The following is a 20,681-nucleotide window of genomic DNA, read 5'->3' as shown; positions in this document are numbered from 1 at the left end:
AATAACTGGTTCTGCCGTAATATATGGTTCTGGTTTCATAGCACTAATATTTATTTTTACAATATAATTTATTTTACAAGAACAGTGCCGACGAGATAACATGGTTCTGAATGTTAATTTTATTATTTGATCTTCTTTAATCCGATCGATGCTTTTGTGTGTATTGACATGATTTAGGATCGCCACTGATCGTGTGCATTAAATCGCTCCAACTTAACATTGCGATGGAAAATATATGATTCCCTCCTAGTCAACGCAAACAGCATCATCCAGCAAAGAAAAAAGGCCTTTAAATACGTATTTTGATACTGATTCACCTCTCCCTTTCTCGGATCGATTTAGGTAGCATTTGTTGTAACTTCCTCTCAGATAATACGAAGCGAACGAGATTCGTCGAATGGAGATCACCCAGCCTGGTGTAGTAAGTCAAAATGGGGCAACAACAGTTCCACCTACTGATTATCACCATCCGGTAATCACACCATTGATGCTTTTTGGCTCACTACATTGATCTCCATTCGTATGTCCTTCGTCCGAACGCCCGTGAAAACTGAAACCCTTTTTTCGCCCATTGTTCGTGTCCTGCATTTTTTTCCATTATTAGGCGCCTTAGCCTTAGGTGCTGATGTCTTTGCTAGCCTCTGTTCCGCCTTCCGCTGCTCGTGTGTACCATTGGATCATGCCAGTGCCGAAAGGATAGGGATTTCCACATTTAACCGGTTTGTATTATAGCTTGTCTTTACATTGGCAAATCGGGAAATGGCTCAGATTAGTTAGAATGAAAGTGATGCAGAGATATAAAGTAGAAACGGCCATTGCCCACTAGTCGTTCACCAGTCAAGCGTAAGCTGTACTCCCTTTCTAATCTTCTTGCGCCCAATATTTGTGATTAGTTTTCCCCCAGAAGGTCAGAGTTTTCGGTGAACTGATGAAACAGCTGCTGCTGATTCGGCTCCTGCAGATCACCGTGCTCTGGCTGCTGCTGCTGCTGTCCATGCAATGAGGCCGAATCGCGACTGCAAAGAAGATTTTCATTCATTTGGGCTTGCAGCGAAAAGACAGAAATGGTGGAGCATACCTGTAGCATCGGTACAGGTTCGACACACCCGTGTGCAGACAGGCCAGATAGGTAAGATCCGCTCCATTATTGCTATCGGATTCGATTTCCTTCGTCAAATCGGACCGCTTTCCATATCGCGAGCCAAGGAAGAAACGATCGTTCCGTGGAACCACATTGACCTGCCGCAAATCCTTGGCACCGTACACCTGTGACCGACCGTACCGGCTGCCAACGAAGAAGGGTCGCTTGTCGCTTGCATCTGTTGTAAAGAAATGGAAAATGCGTTAAACAGAAACAATATCAAACAATGAAAAGTGCCTTTGAAGTAACAAGGACCGTAATTTCATCATCTCCAGCAGATGCAACCATCGCAATGCGCACGGTATGAGCAGCATAAACCGCGAATCGTTTCATGATCAAAGAGTATCAAAATACAACCCGAGCACGGAAAAGATAACCCGGAAACGTGATTATTTCTTTTTTTCTTTTCTCCATCTTCATGATAACGTTATCGTTTTATCGCAACGGATAAATCAGACTTGCCCAGGTTTGATATGAGCGATTGGCATTGCATAGCTCATCGCTTCGCCAAAGCCCCGACCATAAAGCTTTATGAACTCCCAACGCCATATGAATCGACCATAAAACTCATGCTGTGCAAAAACAGGTGATTAGAGATTGCGTTAGTGGATGACTAGCACTCGTAGTTTCGCAAGCGAAAAGCAAAAAACAAAAAAATGGACATGAGTAAAGGTGAGGATAGTAAGATGAGCGCAATTACGTTTATTATCGCCGTACAAACCACCACCGTCCACCATTGGATCGGCTTGGGCCACCGTCGTCAGCAGCAGCAGCAGTGCACCGATCAGGATCAATCCGACGTTGTAAATGGATGATGCGTAGGGTTGCTCTCGTGCTAGCGGATGCATCTTTAGTCTCCTATCGTTCACCTGCAACAAAGTGGAAAACAGCCAAAGAGATGCAGATTAAGCGAAACTCCTCGTTGCGGTTAATTGCGATTGGAATCCATTTCAGGCGCTTGTTTGTTCTTCATGCAGGCATCACGCGGAGCTGCTAATAGCTAGGTTAAATGCAATTTTATGGAGCACACGTTGGAGGATGGGATCGTTTGGAACATGTTTTCCGGAAATAATGCTTAATCCTCTCCACAGAAAATCGACGACGACTGCGACGATGACTCGTTCTAGCAGCTGGCAAAGGGGTGAATACCACGGAAAGCTCATTTAGTGTAGAACACCAATTACGACAGCAGCACTACTGCCTGATTGTTCCCGATGCCAATTGATGGTCGATGGCAATGGTGATGAGATCAACCTGGAAGCCACCTAACAATTAAGTAGTACTCTTACACCTCCTCCACCGCCCCGGGGGAGGTCTAAATGAGGGAGCATATTACCAGGCACGGCAACACCCGTCTAGTGTAGGCGTAGTGTCATTTTTCCGACTCATTTAACGGGATTCTTCTACCGATAATCACATGCATATGGATTCTTGAATGCACGGCACGCGGTCGCCTGTGAGTGAAATCCGATTTAGATTCCGGCCAGCAGTAGCACGAAAAGGGTTCGTTTTGTTTTTCATTTAAGACGAGATTCAGTTATGAGTCGTTTTAATTTAATCAAACAGTGAAGGCATCAAGCATATATGGGACATGGTAGCATGTCTACTAGTAAACGCAGTAATCAATGTTGCATTTCATCTTCATGCAGCGCGCTGATGTTGATTAATTTGGCGAGTCAAAGGGAGCCGTACCCTCGTTGGTATTGAAGTGTGAATAAGCTGTACACAAGGGTTCATAAATTGGTGTTTCAAATGCAGCCCCAGGAGTAGATTGGTTCTCGCTTTTCGCTTTTCCGCTAGGATGCCCTGGCTAATTTCGCTGCGAAAGCGTTCGGCAGACTGAAGCAAATTTATGTTACTACCGCTACCACAGAGATGTAACCTTCGTCTCCTGAGCAAGACAATGATACTGTTGTGCTTTGTTGAGAAGGGCATAAAAGGTGTTTTTGTTGATTCAAAGCTCAAATTGGATTCTCCGTCTGTTAACGTTGCTGCCACGTGTTCTTTAATCGACTCTCTGCTCGTTCAAATTGGACTAGCCGCAAATGCAAATGACCATCCCCCCTCGGGGACGAATGTTAATAAAATTGTAGTTTTTTAGGTGGCATTTTCGAATGTCCTACAGGATTTTTTTCTCCCATTTTCGCAACAATGAAGCACATGGCCTCCGGTTGAATTCCTGTTCACTTTTGTCACTCACGTTGACGATGTTAACGGGCCAGCACGTAAAATAGTGGGATTTGTAACCGACGACCGACACCATGGTGGTCGTGATGCTTGTCGACGGCCTCCTCCATTCTCGCCACCTTGTTCATGATAATGTTCTGCTCTTCTCAACCGCAACAAGCTCACCGGGCCTTTTACCGCACACTATACCGAGTAGTAGCTAGTGTGACCTACGAAAAGGCATAAATGGGAACGGACGCAAACGGGGAAAAAGAAGTAAAGCACACCGGCAGCAAGTCGCTACAAAGGGAGGAGACTTCCAAATTTATGCTTCCCTCATACATGAATACTGGGTTCACATGGTATAGAAATGGGGTGACTCTCTGGAGTCAATGGTTTTTAAACTAATTACACTAATCGCAAGGGCGGTCGGTGATGAAATGGATTAATTTAAAAGTTTATCACCCTGCTGAAAACGATATTTTACGATCAGTTAGCCGGCCGGCTAGGTTTGCTTGATTGCTGGAAGTCAGAAATTAGGAGAAAGGATTCCTGTTGCTTCACGTACCGCCGGTTAGCCGGATGACAATTGTAACGAGGGGCTTTTTGTGTAAAATTATTCCAACCATGGCCCCATGGATCCCACGGTTTCACGATTGCGGTTAATAGAGGACTTGTATTGGGTGGTCGACATGGGGGAACGTGGGGACTATTAATTTTCTCACGTACGTAAATAGCGGCATTTAGCGTATAATCCATCAGCAACGGCACAGTATCGGGGTGGATGCGCGAGGCAAAGCGTTAAGGTTTGATTTGTTCTGAATGTGAATGTGGCGCTTCCCGGAAGCTGGAATGAGTTGAAGTATTCGCTTTAAAGGGTCACATGCATTTGTATGGCTTTTGGTATCGAAGCTTTCAGAGAACATTCCATCAAACGCAGGACTCGAACTACGGGAGCTCTGGTGAAACAAAACTACCATAAATTTCGTTTTTGTTTTTACTTCAGGTTGGTTCTCCTCAACCGCAGGCTTATTGTGCGATAACCCAGCTCCGTTACTACCGGAACTATGGATAATTTATTTAGGAGCTGTTTACAGGCACCAGGTCTGTACACGCACACACCTGAGGGGAGCGAGATAGGACGGAATAGCTAATCGAATTTCAAGAGCATCCTTCCATATCATTAACTCATGATGGCTATTGAAACGCGTCCCTCTATCAACCAATTTTTGAATGCAAGAAGAGCAATGTGCCCGCGGTGTGGTAAGACTAAGATAACCCGAACCATGAAATGCAAATGAGGGCACAAAGGTTGACCGTATTTCGTTATTTCGGGTTATTACAATCTATTTGAAATATTTTTTATCGTTTCAGTAACAAGTGTTGCCCACAACAAGTATGCATCAATAGATACGGTATAAATCTAAAAATCATAAAAGTATTATAAAACAGCTACTTAACAAACGAAAAAATGCCTCTCAGAAGCCCACATCCCACATGATGGGATACAGATTCGTTCAGAGCACGTCGCGTCTGCTTGAAAGAGTCCTTGAACACATGCAGGACATCCGGTGAATCGACTAATGCATCACCACCGTGAGTACCATCAAAGCGAGTAGCACTCCACCTCGATAGTTGGAGAGAAATAACAGTTTATGCAGCTCCCACTCCCAAAGGATAACACCGGGGCTATCAGCGAGAAGGGAAATCCTCTTACTCGTGACGGACGCTGTCTTCGCTACGTCTTCTTCTTCTCTTTTTACGGCCAATACTAGGCCATCCGCTGTAAAAAGGGTCACCTATTACGATCTTCAATTCCATTCTTAAAGCAACACCTCACCCTGAACTCGGTGGTTTCGTAAGCATCGTCGTAAGCTAGGAGCAGGACACGGCCACAAAGGTAAACTGGTGCCGGTGCCCGGTCCCGGTGTCGATGCGATCCGATGGCGCACGTAAGAATCAATTAGGAATCACAGGAAGCACGGGTTGTTCTCGCGACCGGAGGAAACCGGTAAAAGGCCAATGTCACGGTTGACGATGGTTCCCGAAGGTCTCATCATGGAAGGCGATGCACCATAAGCGCTGCTGACGATGGTGGTCATCAGTGAAAGGGGGTGGCTGGTTTACTGGGCCACTTTCCGCTACACGGTGGTCATTTAATTGTTCCTTCGGAGGTAATGAATTGTCGCTTTCATTGGCCCGATGGGGTAAGACTTAATTGACCAACGGTACCATTGCTAGCATAACTTATAACCAGCGTAGTAACTGGATTGTGTTACTGTTTTCTTGTTTAATATAGACACAGTTTTCATTAAGTAGCAACCGGCTTAAACTGTTCTTTCTTCCTTTCTTATGCTACCAACGGAGTGTTATGCAGTGAAACATGTTTGCAGCATCTGCGGAGAGTATGCTAGAACCATTGATTAGCAAATTCCGGTTTGTTGAACTATTATTTCATCCGGTCTTTCTCTTCTCCAATCGGTCCAGGTTGGTCATACTAAGCAGGATGCACTTGAACCACTAGTAACGTTCACCTTGGGCCTCCTTTTTCCAATGTCCAACAGACACACTGGCATTAACCATAAATAGCATAGTATCGGAGCGGAAAAGACAATCATTTTTTATATCGTTCCACTCCTCAAGAAGACACCGAAGCTATACAGTGACCTGCTCAGACACTCGAGCTAATGCACCACACGCGTGTAGAGTGCTCACACACGCTAGATAATATAATTTGGTGTGTGGCTTCAGGGTACCGTTCGCTCTAAAGGGTGGTCGTGGCTCTGCTTTCAAATGGTCACCAGCTCGCACATCATATAGCCGATGCTAGTCGTGGGTCGGTCGACCGCGGCCAGGTTTCCGGTAGTTCGTCGAGTGGATGCGCTAAACTAATCATTAGTTGGTGTAAGTAGAGTTTGATCCTTGTTTCGATGCTCCCATACCAAACCGGTGAGTGACAAGTTGGGCTTTCCGCGCGCGCATTTTTTTTCTTCTCTTTATTCTACTCTCTCGTCGCTCCAGTAACTGGCTCGTTCCGGCCACGTGCATGATTTATGGTTGATGCAAATGAAAATTCATTCAACAGAAGCATAAATTCCATCACCTTCCCCGTAGCTGGACGATGGACAACAAGGGTTGTTATAACAGACAAGCAAATGGACGTCGAGGACGATCGTGAGGCTTGGCTGGTGCCGTAAATCATCCTTCTAGCTGCCACACGGACTGAACGACTCAACTCGTGCAGAGCTGAGCGTTGTGGCAACGAGACATTGATAGCCAATTGATTTGCTTCTCATGAACGATACTCGTGGGCTTTTGTTTTGCTCAATCCATTCCTGATTTAACTGGAACCATTTTTCCAATTACAAACAATTGCTCTCCAAAACGGTTCAAGTCCGTCTCATCTTACCATCCGCTGCGATGGGCCAAATCGGGCAAAAAGCGTGTAATATACTGCTCTCGATTAATTCGAAATCCACAAAAGTTCAGTTCATTTCAGCACAAGGGCACCTACTACTCCCACTTCCCAGATTCCAATTACGCATGCATAACGGGGCACCGACTATCGTGTTACACACTCTCCGAAGCCGAAAGATGCGCCAAAAAATGCGACATCCTCTCGATCAATTATTCACACGAGACAGAGACAGAGAGACAGAGAGCGCGTCTCTTCATATCAGGCAGGATTATAGAATTTCCATAGAAGAGCTTCGATTTCAAATACTTTTTCAAATGTTGCTCTTCAACATGAATAACTGATTGTTTCCGCCTGTTTGAACCGATATAAGATGAAATAATCGGATTAGAGACAGTCGACAAATGTTCCGGTGATTAACCTGTTGCTTCCTACCAATGGCATCCACTTCGAGCGACGAGAAACTATCGTCAACAGTGCTGAATGGGATGGGATCGGTTCGGTGCATGGAATGATTATTTTTTTATCACATTATCAGCACATCGTCGTCAGCGTTGTCGCTCGATAGTGCCGTCATCGACAACGGCATGACCGCCGCCACCAACACCACCCACCGGTGGTCGCAATTCACAAAAATCAAATCAATCACTCGAGCCTTGCGGGCCGCTCTCTCTCTCTCTCTCTCTCTCTCTCTCTCTCTCTCTCTCTCTCTCTCTCTCTCTCTCTGTCTCTCTCTCTCTCTCTCTCTCTCGCTCTCTTCTCTATCTATTTTTTCCTCTTACCACGCAGGTGATGTGTGTGTGCGCTTGAAGGCAACAATAAATCAAATCTCACACATCTTCCGTTCGCGTGGAATTGCAAGCGAGAGCAAAGGAAGGTTCGTTGCTTTCTGTTGGTTCGTTTGAGAAGCGCAAACAGCAAGTCTCCCGTCTTCCGGGACGCTGGAACGCGTGTCACTGTTTGGCAACTTCAATCGATGGGTGGCTTGTTGCTGCTGTACGGTGTGGGATCTTCTCCTCACGGAAGCATTGCGTGGGATTTAATGTAAGCAAATAGAGCAGCACGGTAGGTGGTGAGGTGTCGATACGCCTGCGGTGGTGACCTGACATTTCATAGCCAGAGTGACAGTGATTGTGATGCCGATTCCGCTTCTCGGATCGAAGATAAATAACTCAATATTTGGACCCTACCTTTCGATGGTGATGATGATGGCCCAAAGATGGCCCCCTCCCGGTGACCTGATACCGAGACCGCGAGTGGTCAGTGAGCGGAGATTCCTTTCACCGATGCTGATGTTGCATTTCTGAGAGCATCTCTTCAGTGTGTGTCGTTCGCCACACGCAACAGGTCCCCGATGGGAGGGTCGTTCTTTACGCCTCTTCAGCATGAAAGCGAGATCGTAAAAGCCTCAAGCGAGGTTTGGCGTCCGGCGACAGTGCCAACAGGTGGGTTTATTATTGCCAAGTCTCAAAGTGGGAATTTGTATGTTTATGCGACGTTAAGGTAATGCAAAACGCGTTCTGCTGGGAATGCTAGGAGTGTCTGGCCGCGTGGCGCTTTGTGGTTTCATCGATTTATGCGGGTTTTAGAGGGGCCATTAGGTTTGGAATGTTATGATGCAAATAGAAATGAATTCTATTTCATGAAAATATAGCTTATGAAGTACAAATTTAAATACAAGTCTATCGGTTGTCACAAGATTAGTCGATATGCTGTACGAAGGTACCACAGATGGAGGCGCATGGTAACAAAGGTTTTCCACATTTGTCAAACATTCCATAAAATGGGGAACAGCCAAGAACAGCATAAAAGAGCAAGAACAACCACACGTGGATGCCTCCAAAATCTTGCGCAAACCTTGGAGCAACTCGACGTCCTACACTTTGGTAAGTAAATCATGCCTCTATCCACGGTCCCTAATAACCACAGTGGTGAAGTGGAACGAAAATCTGTTTTCAACATTTACGCGACGTAAGGTGTCGCTTCAACAGCGACACGTATGGCAAAACAAACGGCAAGTTGGACGTTCCAAACGAAATGAAGCTTCTCTCGAATCCTTTCACCGTCGGAACAGAGCAGGACAGTAAAGGCATTATTTTTCTTGACTTTTCCGCTCCATCCACCGTCCGTCCAGCAGCTATCCTCAGCCTCCATTTATGATTGAAATCTTACGAGGCTCGTAAACAGCGAGATAAATCTCTTCGTACCGCAAAAAATAAGCTGCATTCCGTTTTGCGTTGGTGGCAGCTTAATCAATGGTTTGAGGCTGGACTGGCTTTGGGATTCGTGTACACACGTATTGTACGAGAGCCCAGTTTGGGGGGGGTATGGAAATAATGGTTAAATTTTAAATTGATGGATTCTTGTCCAGCATTTACTTCGTTGATACTTCTGATGACTGTGACTTGTATGCGAAATTTAATAACGTTTCACAAGTTTTGCTATTGTTTTTTATAAGATGACTGCGACCAACAATGAAGAGCCTTGACTGTGACTTAAAAAACTGTGAATTTAGCGAAAAACCGTTTCTGTTGTCTCTTTATATCCGAGCACTGAATGAAGAGCGTTTGATGGAACTGGAAGCATAAGAGAAATGTGTTCCTTCACATATGCATATGAAGCATTCATTTATGCTACACTGTTAATTAGCTTCTATGAAAATCATTAAATCTGATTCATAGATGGATAAGAACGATACACTCTCTTCCTCCAGCAGATGCATTAGTTAGTTCGAGAGTGCATTAGAGTATCCAGCCTGGTCTGGCCTAGTCGCCCATGATAGATACGGCTAAAAGCTTTTAAACGAAAGGAATAGATTTTTTTATTTCTATGAATGTGATTTCTCACTTCCATCGATACGCACTGCACGAACGGATTAATAGCTTTCAACGCTGTGTAACATTCTGATATCAATGACTCTTGAGCCGGCCGAGAATCTACTGCTTTAATAGAGGATTTTTAAAAATGAATCTTCTCGGAAACTTGTGGTTTTCGACACGAGTTTTGGACAAAAAACATGTTGCGAATTGCAGCTGGTGCCCCCTGGGCGATTCTATTCTACTTTTTCCAGCCGGCAGCCAAGCCCAGTTCTGTACAAGAAAAAAAAAAAACATTGTTCCTAGGCCAACGCTTAGCACGCAACACTTAATTAACGCTTACAGTTTTGTGTAATCATTTCCGGAGAAAATTGTTTCACTTCACGATTACTAATTATGACTGGCAGTTCCGCCGGCTTCGCTACACCTTTCGCACTTTTATGTTTAATTGACGTGTGCATGACTAACAAGACCTTTGCGGAAAAGATTTGATTGTTAATATGTATTATATTAAGCACTCTCTTACCTGAATGAATTTAAACCAAAAATATTTTAGCTAAGGCTTATCGCAGCAAATTCAACTAACAGAGAATAGCTAAAACAATGATCAACCAGTTCACTATCACTACTCTTCAATGTGATGCTTGATTGTCGGGATCGTTCAATCACACCGCACTGCTGGGCAACTAACCATCAGTCTGCAACGTCGACTTCTTGAGTACTGAGCACTTCAGCAGCAGAGCAAACGCTTTTATACGATTGAACGCAAACCCAACGTACACCCGAGTGCGTGGCGTGGCGCAGCATAAGCATGGGCAATCGCTCGGTTCTCGGGTGCCAAGCGCCTCGGGCAGGATGTTCGTAGAAGATGAAGAGTACAAAAAAAACAGGCGGAAAACCCAGCATTTCCTCGATCATCCAGTGTATGGTACCTTAGCTATGCAAAGTGCGTGTCGTGCTGTGTATGTTGTGCACCTCTTGAGTTGCTGACTCGACTTTCGTCCACTCTATCTTGCTTTCCCTCTCTCTCTCCTACTCTCGGTTGTGGTCAACTATATTTTTTGCTGAAGCTGGCCACGTTTTTCCGTGGGGTTTTCCTATCGGCAGTGGATTCGTATTCTTCGAAAGCGACGCGCGAAATTGGATTTCACATTAGCTACAATTTTGTTTATCAAAAATTTCATCTTTTTTATCAAAATGGACGGAATGTCGTCATATTTTCACAAGTAAAATCCATGTTTGGCCGTAAAGCGAGTGAGTAAAGCCCGATGACTAGTACTCAACATTCCGCCGAGCAGTTTGGGTGTTATTTGCTTAAGCTTATCTCATGACAGGCTACATGCTGGAGACACGTTAATTTGAAATTAGTGTGACAAGCTGTTGCACTGCCTCTTCCTGTCTGCCATACGGAGTTAGCGAAGAGTTCTGCCGCTGTCCACGCATGAATAATTGCATATCGTCTCCCACATATCGCATCACTCGGAGTACTTGAAGATAGAAAAAGGGTTGCGTCGAGGTAGTTCCCTAAGCGGTTCACAAATGCAATCGATAAGAAGCAGGGGTCGGAGAAAGTCCATTCATAAATCGCAGCTCAATCTCTGCTCCGTACGTTGCCGTCGGTCAAGGGTAATTATTGGCTGGAAAATATTTTACTGGCAGCAATCACGGTTTTATGAAATCATTACAAAGCGATGAGGCAATCGTCATTAAAATCCATGAATGGGTCCTTTCATAAAAAACTGCATGAACTGATTGGCGATTTGCGGATTGTTTGTCTTGATTTGTCATGGGATGGAGCACTTTCAAGTGGGAGTATTTTTATAACTATTAACGCAATCTAAATACTTTCTTTTCAAAGGTTTATGTGCAGAAATTTCAAGAAACAATGGTGTAAATTTTAAGTTTGAGATAGAATAATTGTGATTTTCTTGCAAGGCTGGCTTAGTAGTTAAACTTACGATCCTTTTCCAAGGATGGCCACCACAGACGGTTGAACATTTTCAGGCAGTTTATAGTTAACGATCAAATTGAAAATTTATAGTTCGAAATCAACCGTCAATTTCGAAAAATGAAGCGACTGATCGTTTTGAACATAATTTCGCGACCACCACTGTACGACGGTTGACAGCTGTCAACGAAGAGGCCGCTAGAGGCGCTGTGCGTTTCCTGTTTCTTTTGCACTTACGGCGAGGTTAGAACCGCGGTTTTTTTCTTCGCGTTTTCGTGAAAAATTGGTGTAATCAACTAACTAACTGGTGTAAGTAACTGAACGGGTTAAAACCGGTGTCCATGGCCGACCGGAAAAAGAATCGCCGAATCGACCAACCGTGCGGCAAACTATCGATTTTCGTGTGAAGAGCCGGTGCGGGAGGGGGGAGAAGTGTGCGGCATCTTGCGGCTCAGCGCCGAGCGGATCGAACTCGGTTCCAGAAGGCGAACGGAGTGTGCTGTGAAGGTTATTTTTCCCTCGTTCGGTTGGGCCGCGAAGTGCGATAAGCGAAACCGCAACAATAAGCGGTCCAGATCGCGGTTTCGCTCTCTGAACTGTCGTGCATCCTGCTCCCTCCTGTAGCGCCGCTCGATAGTGCCCTCTCGGTCTTGCCGGTTTCCGCACGCGTGAATATTAATGAGCTGTTCTTGATCTTCTGGCCTGCACACACTCGTTTTAGCTTGACCACCTATCGCTCAACATGCCGGAGTTGACTGAAATCACGGAAAGCGCAGCTGCCGCAGCGACCGCGACCGCTTCCGGAAGCACAGAAGCAAAGCTGGAGGATGCGCTCAGCGACACAGAGACTGAGGACTCGATTCCCGAGCTGGAGGATGCTGGTAAGTGTCGGTTGGTGGTGTCGCCACAACCCCCGGGGTCATCGATGACTCATTCAGGTGTGTCTTGCCTCCGTCCGTAGGTGCAGCCACAGCCCAGCTTGCGGCCGGTGGTATTCCGGACTTGGTCTCGAAGGCGAAGCAGTCGCGTGGTGAGAAGAAGGCACGAAAGATCATGTCCAAGCTGGGCCTGAAGCCAGTGCAGGGCGTGAACCGGGTAACGATCCGGAAATCAAAGAACATTCTGTTCGTGATAAACAACCCGGACGTGTACAAGAACCCGCACAGCGACACCTACATCATTTTCGGCGAGGCCAAGATCGAGGATCTGTCGCAGCAGGCGCAGGTGGCCGCGGCCGAGAAGTTCAAGGCTCCGGAAGCCACGCCGGCCGCCGGTGAGGCGTCGGGCTCGACGAACGTCGTCACACCGATCGCCGAAGAGGACGAAGAGGAGGTGGACGAGAGCGGAATCGATGATAAGGACATCGAGCTGGTGATGTCGCAGGCCAACGTCAAACGAGCCAAGGCAATCCGGGCGCTGAAGAACAATCAAAACGACATCGTGAACGCGATCATGGAACTGACGATGTAAACGTAGACGGTGCACCCGTTTGCAGTTCAACAGCTAACACACCCGCGCTTACATCCGTCACCAGCAACATGCTCAGTTCCCCGTTTCGTCCCATTGTGCGCGCCCTCCCCCCAGACTCCAGGAAAATGTTGAAAAGATTTCGCCCTCTCCCCCCGGAAGTGTCTCACATTTCACTCGCATACCTCGGACACTGGCCTCTCCTCCAAACTAGCCTCCCTTCTCGATTCTGTTAAGCAGAAGGAAGCCACCAGTGTGCGACCACTCGTGATCGTGGCGGAGGCGGCGGCATCAGTGGGCGAACTCTAATTGCTTAACATGGGATATCGTGCGCGAGCGGCGGGATCTTGGATGCTTCAGGTGAAGCATTAGAACAACACGGAGGAACACCCCGAAAACGCTAAGTTTATTTCTTAAAACAGTAATAAAAACAACCACAAAAGAGACCAACACGATGTCCGTTTCGCGCTAAAAGGCTCCAGGTCCGCTCTCGTTACTCCGCTATCTTCGTTCATCCTCTCGAAAGCAGAACTTCTTTCCCAAAACCCAGCATGCCGGCGTGTAACTATGGAGAACGGAAATAGGAATGCAAGCAAGGTTGATGGTGGCGTTATTTTTAAAGAAAAATGTATTTAAGTGAATCGAACCAAACAGAACTAACCATCAGTCGGCAGAGCGAAAAGTGTGTTGATTCGATAATAAAGTTTAACTCGTAAGTGAAGCTTTACTGGTTCCAAAACGATCGGCTGTCTCTTTATCTTGTGTTACTGTGAATAATGCACTGGAATCATGAAACATTTTCTTCTGCGATTTTTTTTATCTTGCCGGTAAATGAAATGTCACCGTGGTTGACGTTTTTCGTCGTCTATAAATATTTACACCCGGCTCTCCCGGCGACCGATCCTATTTTTGAAGAAACCTTAAAAGTGAATCTCCGGCAGGATACGTCCCCCGCCAGGATAATTCGAGTGTCGTATGCTTGCGAGTTGTGTGTTTTCCAAATCGTGATCAAAGAGAGGGAACAAACAGACAGCCGAGACCGATAACCGGAACGGTAGAGGATCGCTCGAACGAAACCGGCTCCTGCTGCGATAAGGTCGTCGCACAGCACCACCGAGCAGCTGCCGAGGCGGTTGGCGACCAGAGCTTGCCAGCCCCACGAATATCCTTATCAGTAACTAAAGGCGCGTACACGTAAACGGTCATCGTCGTCGCGAGTTCTTGTCGTCGTCATCATCGTCGGACATTCCGGATTGTATCCATCTCCCGAGAAGCGATGTAAACGACTCGAAAAGAAGTTATCTATTCTCGATAGTGGGAGATACGCTAGTTGGTGGTGATTCTTGGTTTGTCTGCTGTTGTGTCGTGAAGTGCATTAAGAGAAGAACGCCGTGTACAGTTCATGTTCTTTGGCGATTGATCAGCAACCCCCGTGTCCGTCGTGTCCGCCGTGCCCAGACTCAAGTGCATGCAGTTCCGATTCAAAACGGCCAGATGTTTCATTTAAAACTCCTTTTCCGGAATGCTACAGGTAGGTCAAATGGGCCATTACGACTTTGTCGATTGTTGTGCGATCCGTGTGCCTGAAACGACATCGTCTCCGGCAAAACCGGTTGTTTGCGCAACGATTACACGATCGTTTTGCGAGTGCAAAAACCGGATCATGTGTACTCCAATTACCCGGAGGTAAATCACCATCTACGAAGCATGTCCCGCGACCCCGGGAACCTTGGTCGGTGGGGTGTTAGATCTTGGGCATATTTCGTCATTTTGTCAAATTGCCGCCGATTCGTTGGCTGAGATGTCTGAGCGTCGGGGGCTATCGATTGTCGAGCGGATGGTAACGTCATTCCAAAAGCCAGCGCCACAATCTTATCAACTTAATTCGCCTCATATGGTCCCTATCGCCGTGGTCACCGGTGCTACTGATGCTGGTACACACCCCAGAGCGACGCAATTCACGCGAACCAGCAAGTGACGCCGACCCCCCGTGATGTGGTTCCATTTCGCGACGAAAAGCGGTTCCCGTTTTGTTCTTCTTGCTGTTTTGCGGAAATCATCTCCGGAGAACCGTAGATCCATTGATGCGTCAGCATGATGTGACGCAGCAGCGGTCGGATTAATGTTTACTTCATCTTGCAAACGGCCATCAACTTGCCAATCAAAGGGCCACAGTCTCCGAGCTGGACGACTCCTTATCTGCTGCATCTTTCCGAAGCGGAAGATGAGCTTAAAGGATCTTCGCTTGTCGCGCCCGCAATGAATGGCGTGTTAGCGAGGGAATTCCGTTTATTTTCCGTCCAGCCTTCCACAAACAATACGCCACAAGACTCCACACGAGATAAGATATTGAGCAAAACATTGCTTCTCGTGCACTGCGCTCCCACTTTTACAACAAAGTGCGACACGTGTTTACTCACCGCTTTAGCACGTTGCACGTGGTCTCAGTTCGTTCTTTCGTTTTCCTCGATTTCAGGATTCAAGCATGCTCCTCTGTTGGTCGGAACCGTACGGCAGTTTGGGAGCCATTCCAAGGAGAAACTGCAACGCGTGCTGATCGTGTCGAAGCTCACGAGGCTAGAGTTTGAAAAGATCCGCGAACAGCAGCTCAGCGATGAATGTTTGGAGCGTAAAATTCGCGATCGTGGCACAGATTACGATGCGCTCATGTACTACCATCACCTGCATAAGGACGTCGAGGAGAAGGTGGTACGATCGTTCAAGGAGCAAGGCATCGAGGTGCAAGTCGTGAACAGGATCACGATCGGCAAGGATGCGCTCCAGTGGGCCGATCTAATTGTTCCGATCGGTGGCGATGGCACGTTCCTGCTTGCGGCCGGTCGGGCTAGTCCGTTCTTTCTCGCCAACGGTAAACGGACACCTGTGGTAGGCTTTAATTCTGATCCACGAAGATCCGAAGGACGTCTTATGCTACCGAAGCAGTTCTCGACTCAGGTGGATGAAGCCGTACGAAGGATTATCACGAACGAGTTCCGTTGGATGCATAGATCGAGAATTCGTACCACGCTCATTGGGGCAGCTGCCACGGCACGCCCTTCACCGATGGATCTGCACGAGTATCACTCACAACCCATCGAACACAAGGAGGTGATGTCTCCGGTTAGGAATGGCCAGAGTCGGATTCTGCCATACCTTGCCTTGAATGAGGTACGTTTCCATGTTCCAGAAAGATTCCAGTAACGTTAACTGATTGATTATGATCCTTCTTTCACCATTTCGTTTCAGGTATTCATCGGTGAGATGCTGTCTGCTCGGGTTTCGCATTTACATCTACGCATAGACAGCTCTGAAACGGTGACAAAAACGAAAAGTTCAGGCCTGTGTGTGAGCACCGGTACCGGTTCAACGTCGTGGCTAACGAGCATGAATCGATTGTCCACGAACAACGTGCAGGATTTACTGGATATTGTACGTAAGCGAACTGGAGCCGGTGTGCTGGATACGATCGATGCAAGCTCCGTTTCCGAGGAGTATAACGATAATCTGGTCTTTCCACCGCACGATCCGCGACTTTGTTATTCGATCCGGGAGCAGATCTGTGTCGGTGTATGGCCCAATCCCAAGGGCCTTGAATCGAGAGGCTTTGCTAAGCAGATCTACGTCAAATCACGTTGCATCGATGCAAGTAAGTGTCGGAATGGAAGCCTCCCCCCTTCCAACAAGAGGATCAAATATCTCAATTCTGTTTTCATTCCCTGTCTCCGAAAGGTTTGGTGATAGATGGCAGTATTGCGTATAACTTCAATGATGGTGCCCGTGCCTTGCTGGAGGTCTATCCGGAAGATTCTCTTCTGACCATCGATATGGATGACTGAGGGCTGTCGCTTGTATGACAAGCATCCTATCTGCTTTTCTCCTAACACAAAATATTCCACCAATCTTCTACACGGACAATCGTCGTACTTACGTGATTTTGAGTTTGATGTTTCGATGTTTCCCTCGCCTCACCTCATGCACCGCACTTTCCATTCTGGAAGATCCGATTAAAAGAAGGATGAACGAACGCATCTTTCCAGGTGGCGTCTCGTAATGTAATTTATTGTGGTGTGGTATGCACTGCCCGGTTCAGTAAGGTAATGCCTACCGACAGCATCGGTGCATTTATTTATCAATTCGCACTCCCTGCGGTGTTTCCCGTTACTGTTACTTTTGTAAGTAGAATGTTTAATAAATTTTATATCATGTTTTGCTTCGTAATCACCTTTTAAGTAACTGCTTTCATTGCTGTATGGAAATATGAAGTAGCGAACCTTAACCCGTACTGCGAAAACCGGGATTTAACTCAAGCGTATCCAAGTAGTTGCCCACGTGCCCCGGTAGACATTCGTGGCTGATATGCCATGCACACCAGTTATCAGCCTCTCATCTCTGACCGACGTTGTTATCGCGCTTCTTTGCAACATCAGAAACAATAATCACGTTGTCAGAGGCGGAGATGTTATGATTTTTTGTTTTAAAGCAAAACCCGTTAACCTTTACAATCTAAAACAGAGATTCGCTTCCCATTTCCTGCAGGTTTTTCAGGTGAGAGCTTTCATGACGCTATCAGAGATTGACAAGTAAAATACATTTTCTTACAGAAGATTATTAGAACTCACGACCCAAAAGAACGGGATTTGGATTTTGTTCCCATGATATTAGCACTCTAAAAGAATAATATTAGTTCCCTCAAAAACGTTAAGAGATTCTTATGGTGCATAAAGCGTAACTCTACTGGCAATTTCCAATTTCGAGATTTCGTGTCAATTCCCCGAGCACACACCGACATGTAATTGAACGAAAAATGTGTTCAATTGAGCGATTGAATGCCTTTGACACAGGTTACACACCGAAACACTATTACACAAAAACTTAGCGGTGGAAGGATAAATAGCTTTGGCTTCTTTCTGGCGCGGTTTACTACAATGCAATGGTTACTTCGTTCCGGAAGAGCACATGGCTCGATCACTTCTTAACGTTTCTCAGCATCGTTGCCTGACCGTAGTGCTGTATATTGATATCACAGGGTGACTGCATCCACGGTTCACCGTCGGCTTGCATTGGTAGTGTTCGTTTAAGGACAATCTACGGAAAGAGGGTGAAATGAGTGGATCAATGGTTCAATGATGCTTTACATTATTCCACTACATACCCGTACACTTTTAGCTTGACCCAACCGCACCGGCTTACTCAGACCAACTTGCAGTTGGGCGATATGAAACGACGAAACGACACCGAATACCTCGAGAATACCGTCAGAAATGCTGTGTATCTCCTTCATAATGCTATGAGTTGGAGAGTTTTTGCTCATTTCTAAAAAGAAAAGAAAAAGCATCAAATCACTCCTGCAACGACGAATGTCGCCTTCAGGCCACTATCTCACCCCATAGTTTTACACCAGCACCCCATGAATCGATGTTCAGTACCACGACCGATTGCAGCTGCGGTAAGTCGATCCGTACACCATCCAGATATAGTTCGAGATTCTTTTCCAACTCCACACAATCCTGTTGCACCACTTGTTGTGTTCCGAAGCATAAGTACAAGAGCTGAAATGATTGCAAGTTAACATTAGGATGTTGCAAAGGTTCTTCGTGGTAGATCGGCCATACTTTGTTAACGAAGCGGCTGCTGTAGAAGTAGAAGGAGCTCTCACGCGCTTTATGGAAATTGAGCGTCACCAGAGCGTCGACACCGACACTGAGGTAATTGTAGACGTAAAAGTTGCGCGGCTGATTAAACCGAGGCACGTGGAACCGGGCCAGGGTCGAGTGAGTGGTAATTTCAGCTAACCACCGGTCCAGTTGAACTGTTTCTGCCTCCGCGATTTGTGTTAAGTAGTCATTTGGATCGAACTCATCCGGTCCTTCAGCACCCCAACCTAGCACGCGCGATAAATCATTGCCGGTTCCGAGTGGCAGAATTGCAACCTCCGGGTGAGGTTCCACCTTCATCTGCAGGATGGTGTTCAGTACCCAGCCAACGGTTCCATCACCACCTGCGACCAGAATTCGACAGCGGGTGGGTGCAGCATGAATCGCCCACTGTAATGCTTCTTGAGGACCGTGCTGGCCGAGTTCGAACACTTGCAAAGGATGGAGGATACCGCGCATCAGAGCCACAACTCGATCTGCTCCGCTGCTGCCCGATTTAGAGTTAGCTATGAAGGAAAATGCCGCATATTAATCCACAGTTCGTCGAAAGAGATGAACTCGCACTTACCAACTACGATTAATGGCCGCCAGTTATCTTTCCACTCGGGGGGAACGATGCCCGTAAGATGCACCTTCGGGGCAACCTTGCTCCGTGATGCTTGAATGCATTTCGGCGGGAAGATCATCTCCTTAAAACGTCCGAAGTCGCAGCGGGTCGTGGAGATCTCGCTGAAACACTTATCGTGTGCCATCCGTTGACACCAGGCGCACCGTTGTCCGTACAGTCCTAGTTCGGAGGTGTGATCGATATCTTCCGCGCACACGGTACACTCGGCACCGAGTGGCAAATTGCCCTTGACCCACAAATGACGACCAGGCGAGCCATCGTCAGCACGGGTCCGGATTCGTAGTTCCTTGCACGCGAACCGTTCGTCTGCCTTTCGCACGCAACCATTATCAGAGCAAACGCCACAACTCTCACAGAAATGGCCATTCGAGGCCATCGTTGTATCACACACGGAGCAGACACAAGCGCGCGACAGCAGCTTCATTGATTTCCATGCGTGGCGCCGGCAATTGTCGGAAATGTAGACGACATCTTCCTTGAGAAAGTAGCGTCCAGCGAGCCAAATCAGCCCCAGGCCGACCAGCACCGAGATGATGAGGGTAAAGCTGAATTCCAGCATCGTGCTGCCCCCCGAAGAAGTCTGCCAAAAGAACGGGCGGTTCGTCGTGGGGCGCAGCATCAAGCAGGCGCTTCACGCGTGTCACAAGATTCTCAGCCAAGCCTGCTGTGAGTGAAAGAAAGTGAATAACCGTGAAATCGTCCACCGGAACGCCACTTACCTTTCGCTCGATGCAACTTTTTCCACGCAAAGTACTTTCACCACAATCCCCGCTGACGACGGAATGCTCGAGGGGACACTTACGACTTACTACCCGTAGGGAATTCCATTCCCAGGAATGGTGAGTGCGAATACCCGTAAATAATCGATCCGAAAATCTCAGCATCCAATTCTAAATCGTCCACTACTTTCTACTTTCCTTTCTCGCTGCGGTGGCGGTTGTTTACCTACAACAGCTGATTTACGACGCACTTCTCCAGCAGGGTTGTGTTATTGGCAACGGCTTAGATTTAAAAACTGATACCTCGTATGGTGTTCATTAGTTTTCTGGATACTTTATCAGAACTTACTGAAAATCATTTGCAAAATTTCTAATTACGTTCTGAATTCGGGTGTTTTTTTTACATAAAACATCTCCATTTTAGACTACGAACGCAACCCTGGCCAATGTCACACAATGCGTTGTTTTCATCGAACGCACGTGCCTTTTTTGAACCTGCCTTGTTCGTTATAAAAAATCTTTTTCTACTTTGATTTAGTTCCGTGGTTTTTGCGATGAGTTTGAGAACGGATAAGAGGTTTGCAGACCTCGGCCTCACGGCGTGGATCACACGGCAGACGGAGAAATTAGGTAAGTAAACGGGTTGATCGCTTTTCCGACACCGACATGAACGATTCTCTCCTTCTAACTTGCAGGACTCCGTCGTCCGACTCCAATTCAGGTGGAG

At 46.8% G+C, this 20,681-nt stretch overlaps 5 protein-coding genes across 6 annotated transcripts in view; 3 read left to right on the top strand and 2 right to left on the bottom strand.

Annotated features, from left to right (window-relative positions):
- Positions 1-37: 37 nt before the first annotated feature.
- LOC125956894 (RYamide neuropeptides) lies at positions 38-10,225 on the bottom strand. Its single transcript, XM_049689167.1, has 4 exons — positions 10,065-10,225; positions 1,842-2,010; positions 1,079-1,319; positions 38-1,016 (listed from the first exon to the last, which is right to left on the bottom strand). Exons 2-4 carry the CDS (start codon positions 1,987-1,989, stop codon positions 890-892), a joined length of 516 nt encoding a protein of 171 aa, XP_049545124.1. The 5' UTR covers positions 1,990-2,010; positions 10,065-10,225; the 3' UTR covers positions 38-889.
- A 1,431-nt stretch (positions 10,226-11,656) lies between these two features.
- On the top strand, positions 11,657-13,695 carry LOC125956887 (nascent polypeptide-associated complex subunit alpha). The gene is made up of 3 exons (XM_049689159.1): positions 11,657-11,795; positions 12,208-12,367; positions 12,448-13,695. Exons 2-3 carry the CDS (start codon positions 12,229-12,231, stop codon positions 12,954-12,956), a joined length of 648 nt encoding a protein of 215 aa, XP_049545116.1. The 5' UTR covers positions 11,657-11,795; positions 12,208-12,228; the 3' UTR covers positions 12,957-13,695.
- Positions 13,696-13,891: 196 nt separating this feature from the next.
- Positions 13,892-17,153, top strand: LOC125956874 (NAD kinase 2, mitochondrial). The gene is made up of 4 exons (XM_049689137.1): positions 13,892-14,484; positions 15,430-16,121; positions 16,200-16,599; positions 16,683-17,153. Exons 1-4 carry the CDS (start codon positions 14,448-14,450, stop codon positions 16,787-16,789), a joined length of 1,236 nt encoding a protein of 411 aa, XP_049545094.1. The 5' UTR covers positions 13,892-14,447; the 3' UTR covers positions 16,790-17,153.
- Positions 17,154-17,164: 11 nt separating this feature from the next.
- LOC125956863 (diacylglycerol kinase epsilon) lies at positions 17,165-20,194 on the bottom strand. 2 transcript variants are annotated; one of them, XM_049689120.1, is made up of 6 exons: positions 19,955-20,194; positions 19,176-19,899; positions 18,566-19,113; positions 18,337-18,502; positions 18,106-18,266; positions 17,165-18,038 (listed from the first exon to the last, which is right to left on the bottom strand). In XM_049689120.1, exons 2-6 carry the CDS (start codon positions 19,852-19,854, stop codon positions 17,919-17,921), a joined length of 1,674 nt encoding a protein of 557 aa, XP_049545077.1. In that variant the 5' UTR covers positions 19,855-19,899; positions 19,955-20,194; the 3' UTR covers positions 17,165-17,918. The 2 variants fall into 2 exon arrangements, with proteins under 2 accessions (XP_049545077.1, XP_049545075.1); XM_049689118.1 differs by having other exon boundaries at positions 19,176-19,896.
- Positions 20,195-20,429: 235 nt separating this feature from the next.
- LOC125956864 (probable ATP-dependent RNA helicase Dbp45A) overlaps positions 20,430-20,681 on the top strand; it is a 1,782-nt gene continuing 1,530 nt past the window's right edge. Inside the window, exons 1-2 of the mRNA XM_049689121.1 lie at positions 20,430-20,584; positions 20,650-20,681. The exon at positions 20,650-20,681 is cut by the window's right edge and continues 1,036 nt beyond it. Of these exons, the coding sequence (XP_049545078.1) occupies positions 20,509-20,584; positions 20,650-20,681 (108 nt within the window). The 5' untranslated portion in view covers positions 20,430-20,508. The remainder of the gene's footprint in view (positions 20,585-20,649) is intronic.

Source organism: Anopheles darlingi, chromosome 3 (genome assembly GCF_943734745.1).
Source record: "Anopheles darlingi chromosome 3, idAnoDarlMG_H_01, whole genome shotgun sequence".
Classification (NCBI taxonomy): Eukaryota; Metazoa; Arthropoda; class Insecta; order Diptera; family Culicidae; genus Anopheles; species Anopheles darlingi.
This window is presented reverse-complemented; position numbering and strand designations above follow the sequence as displayed.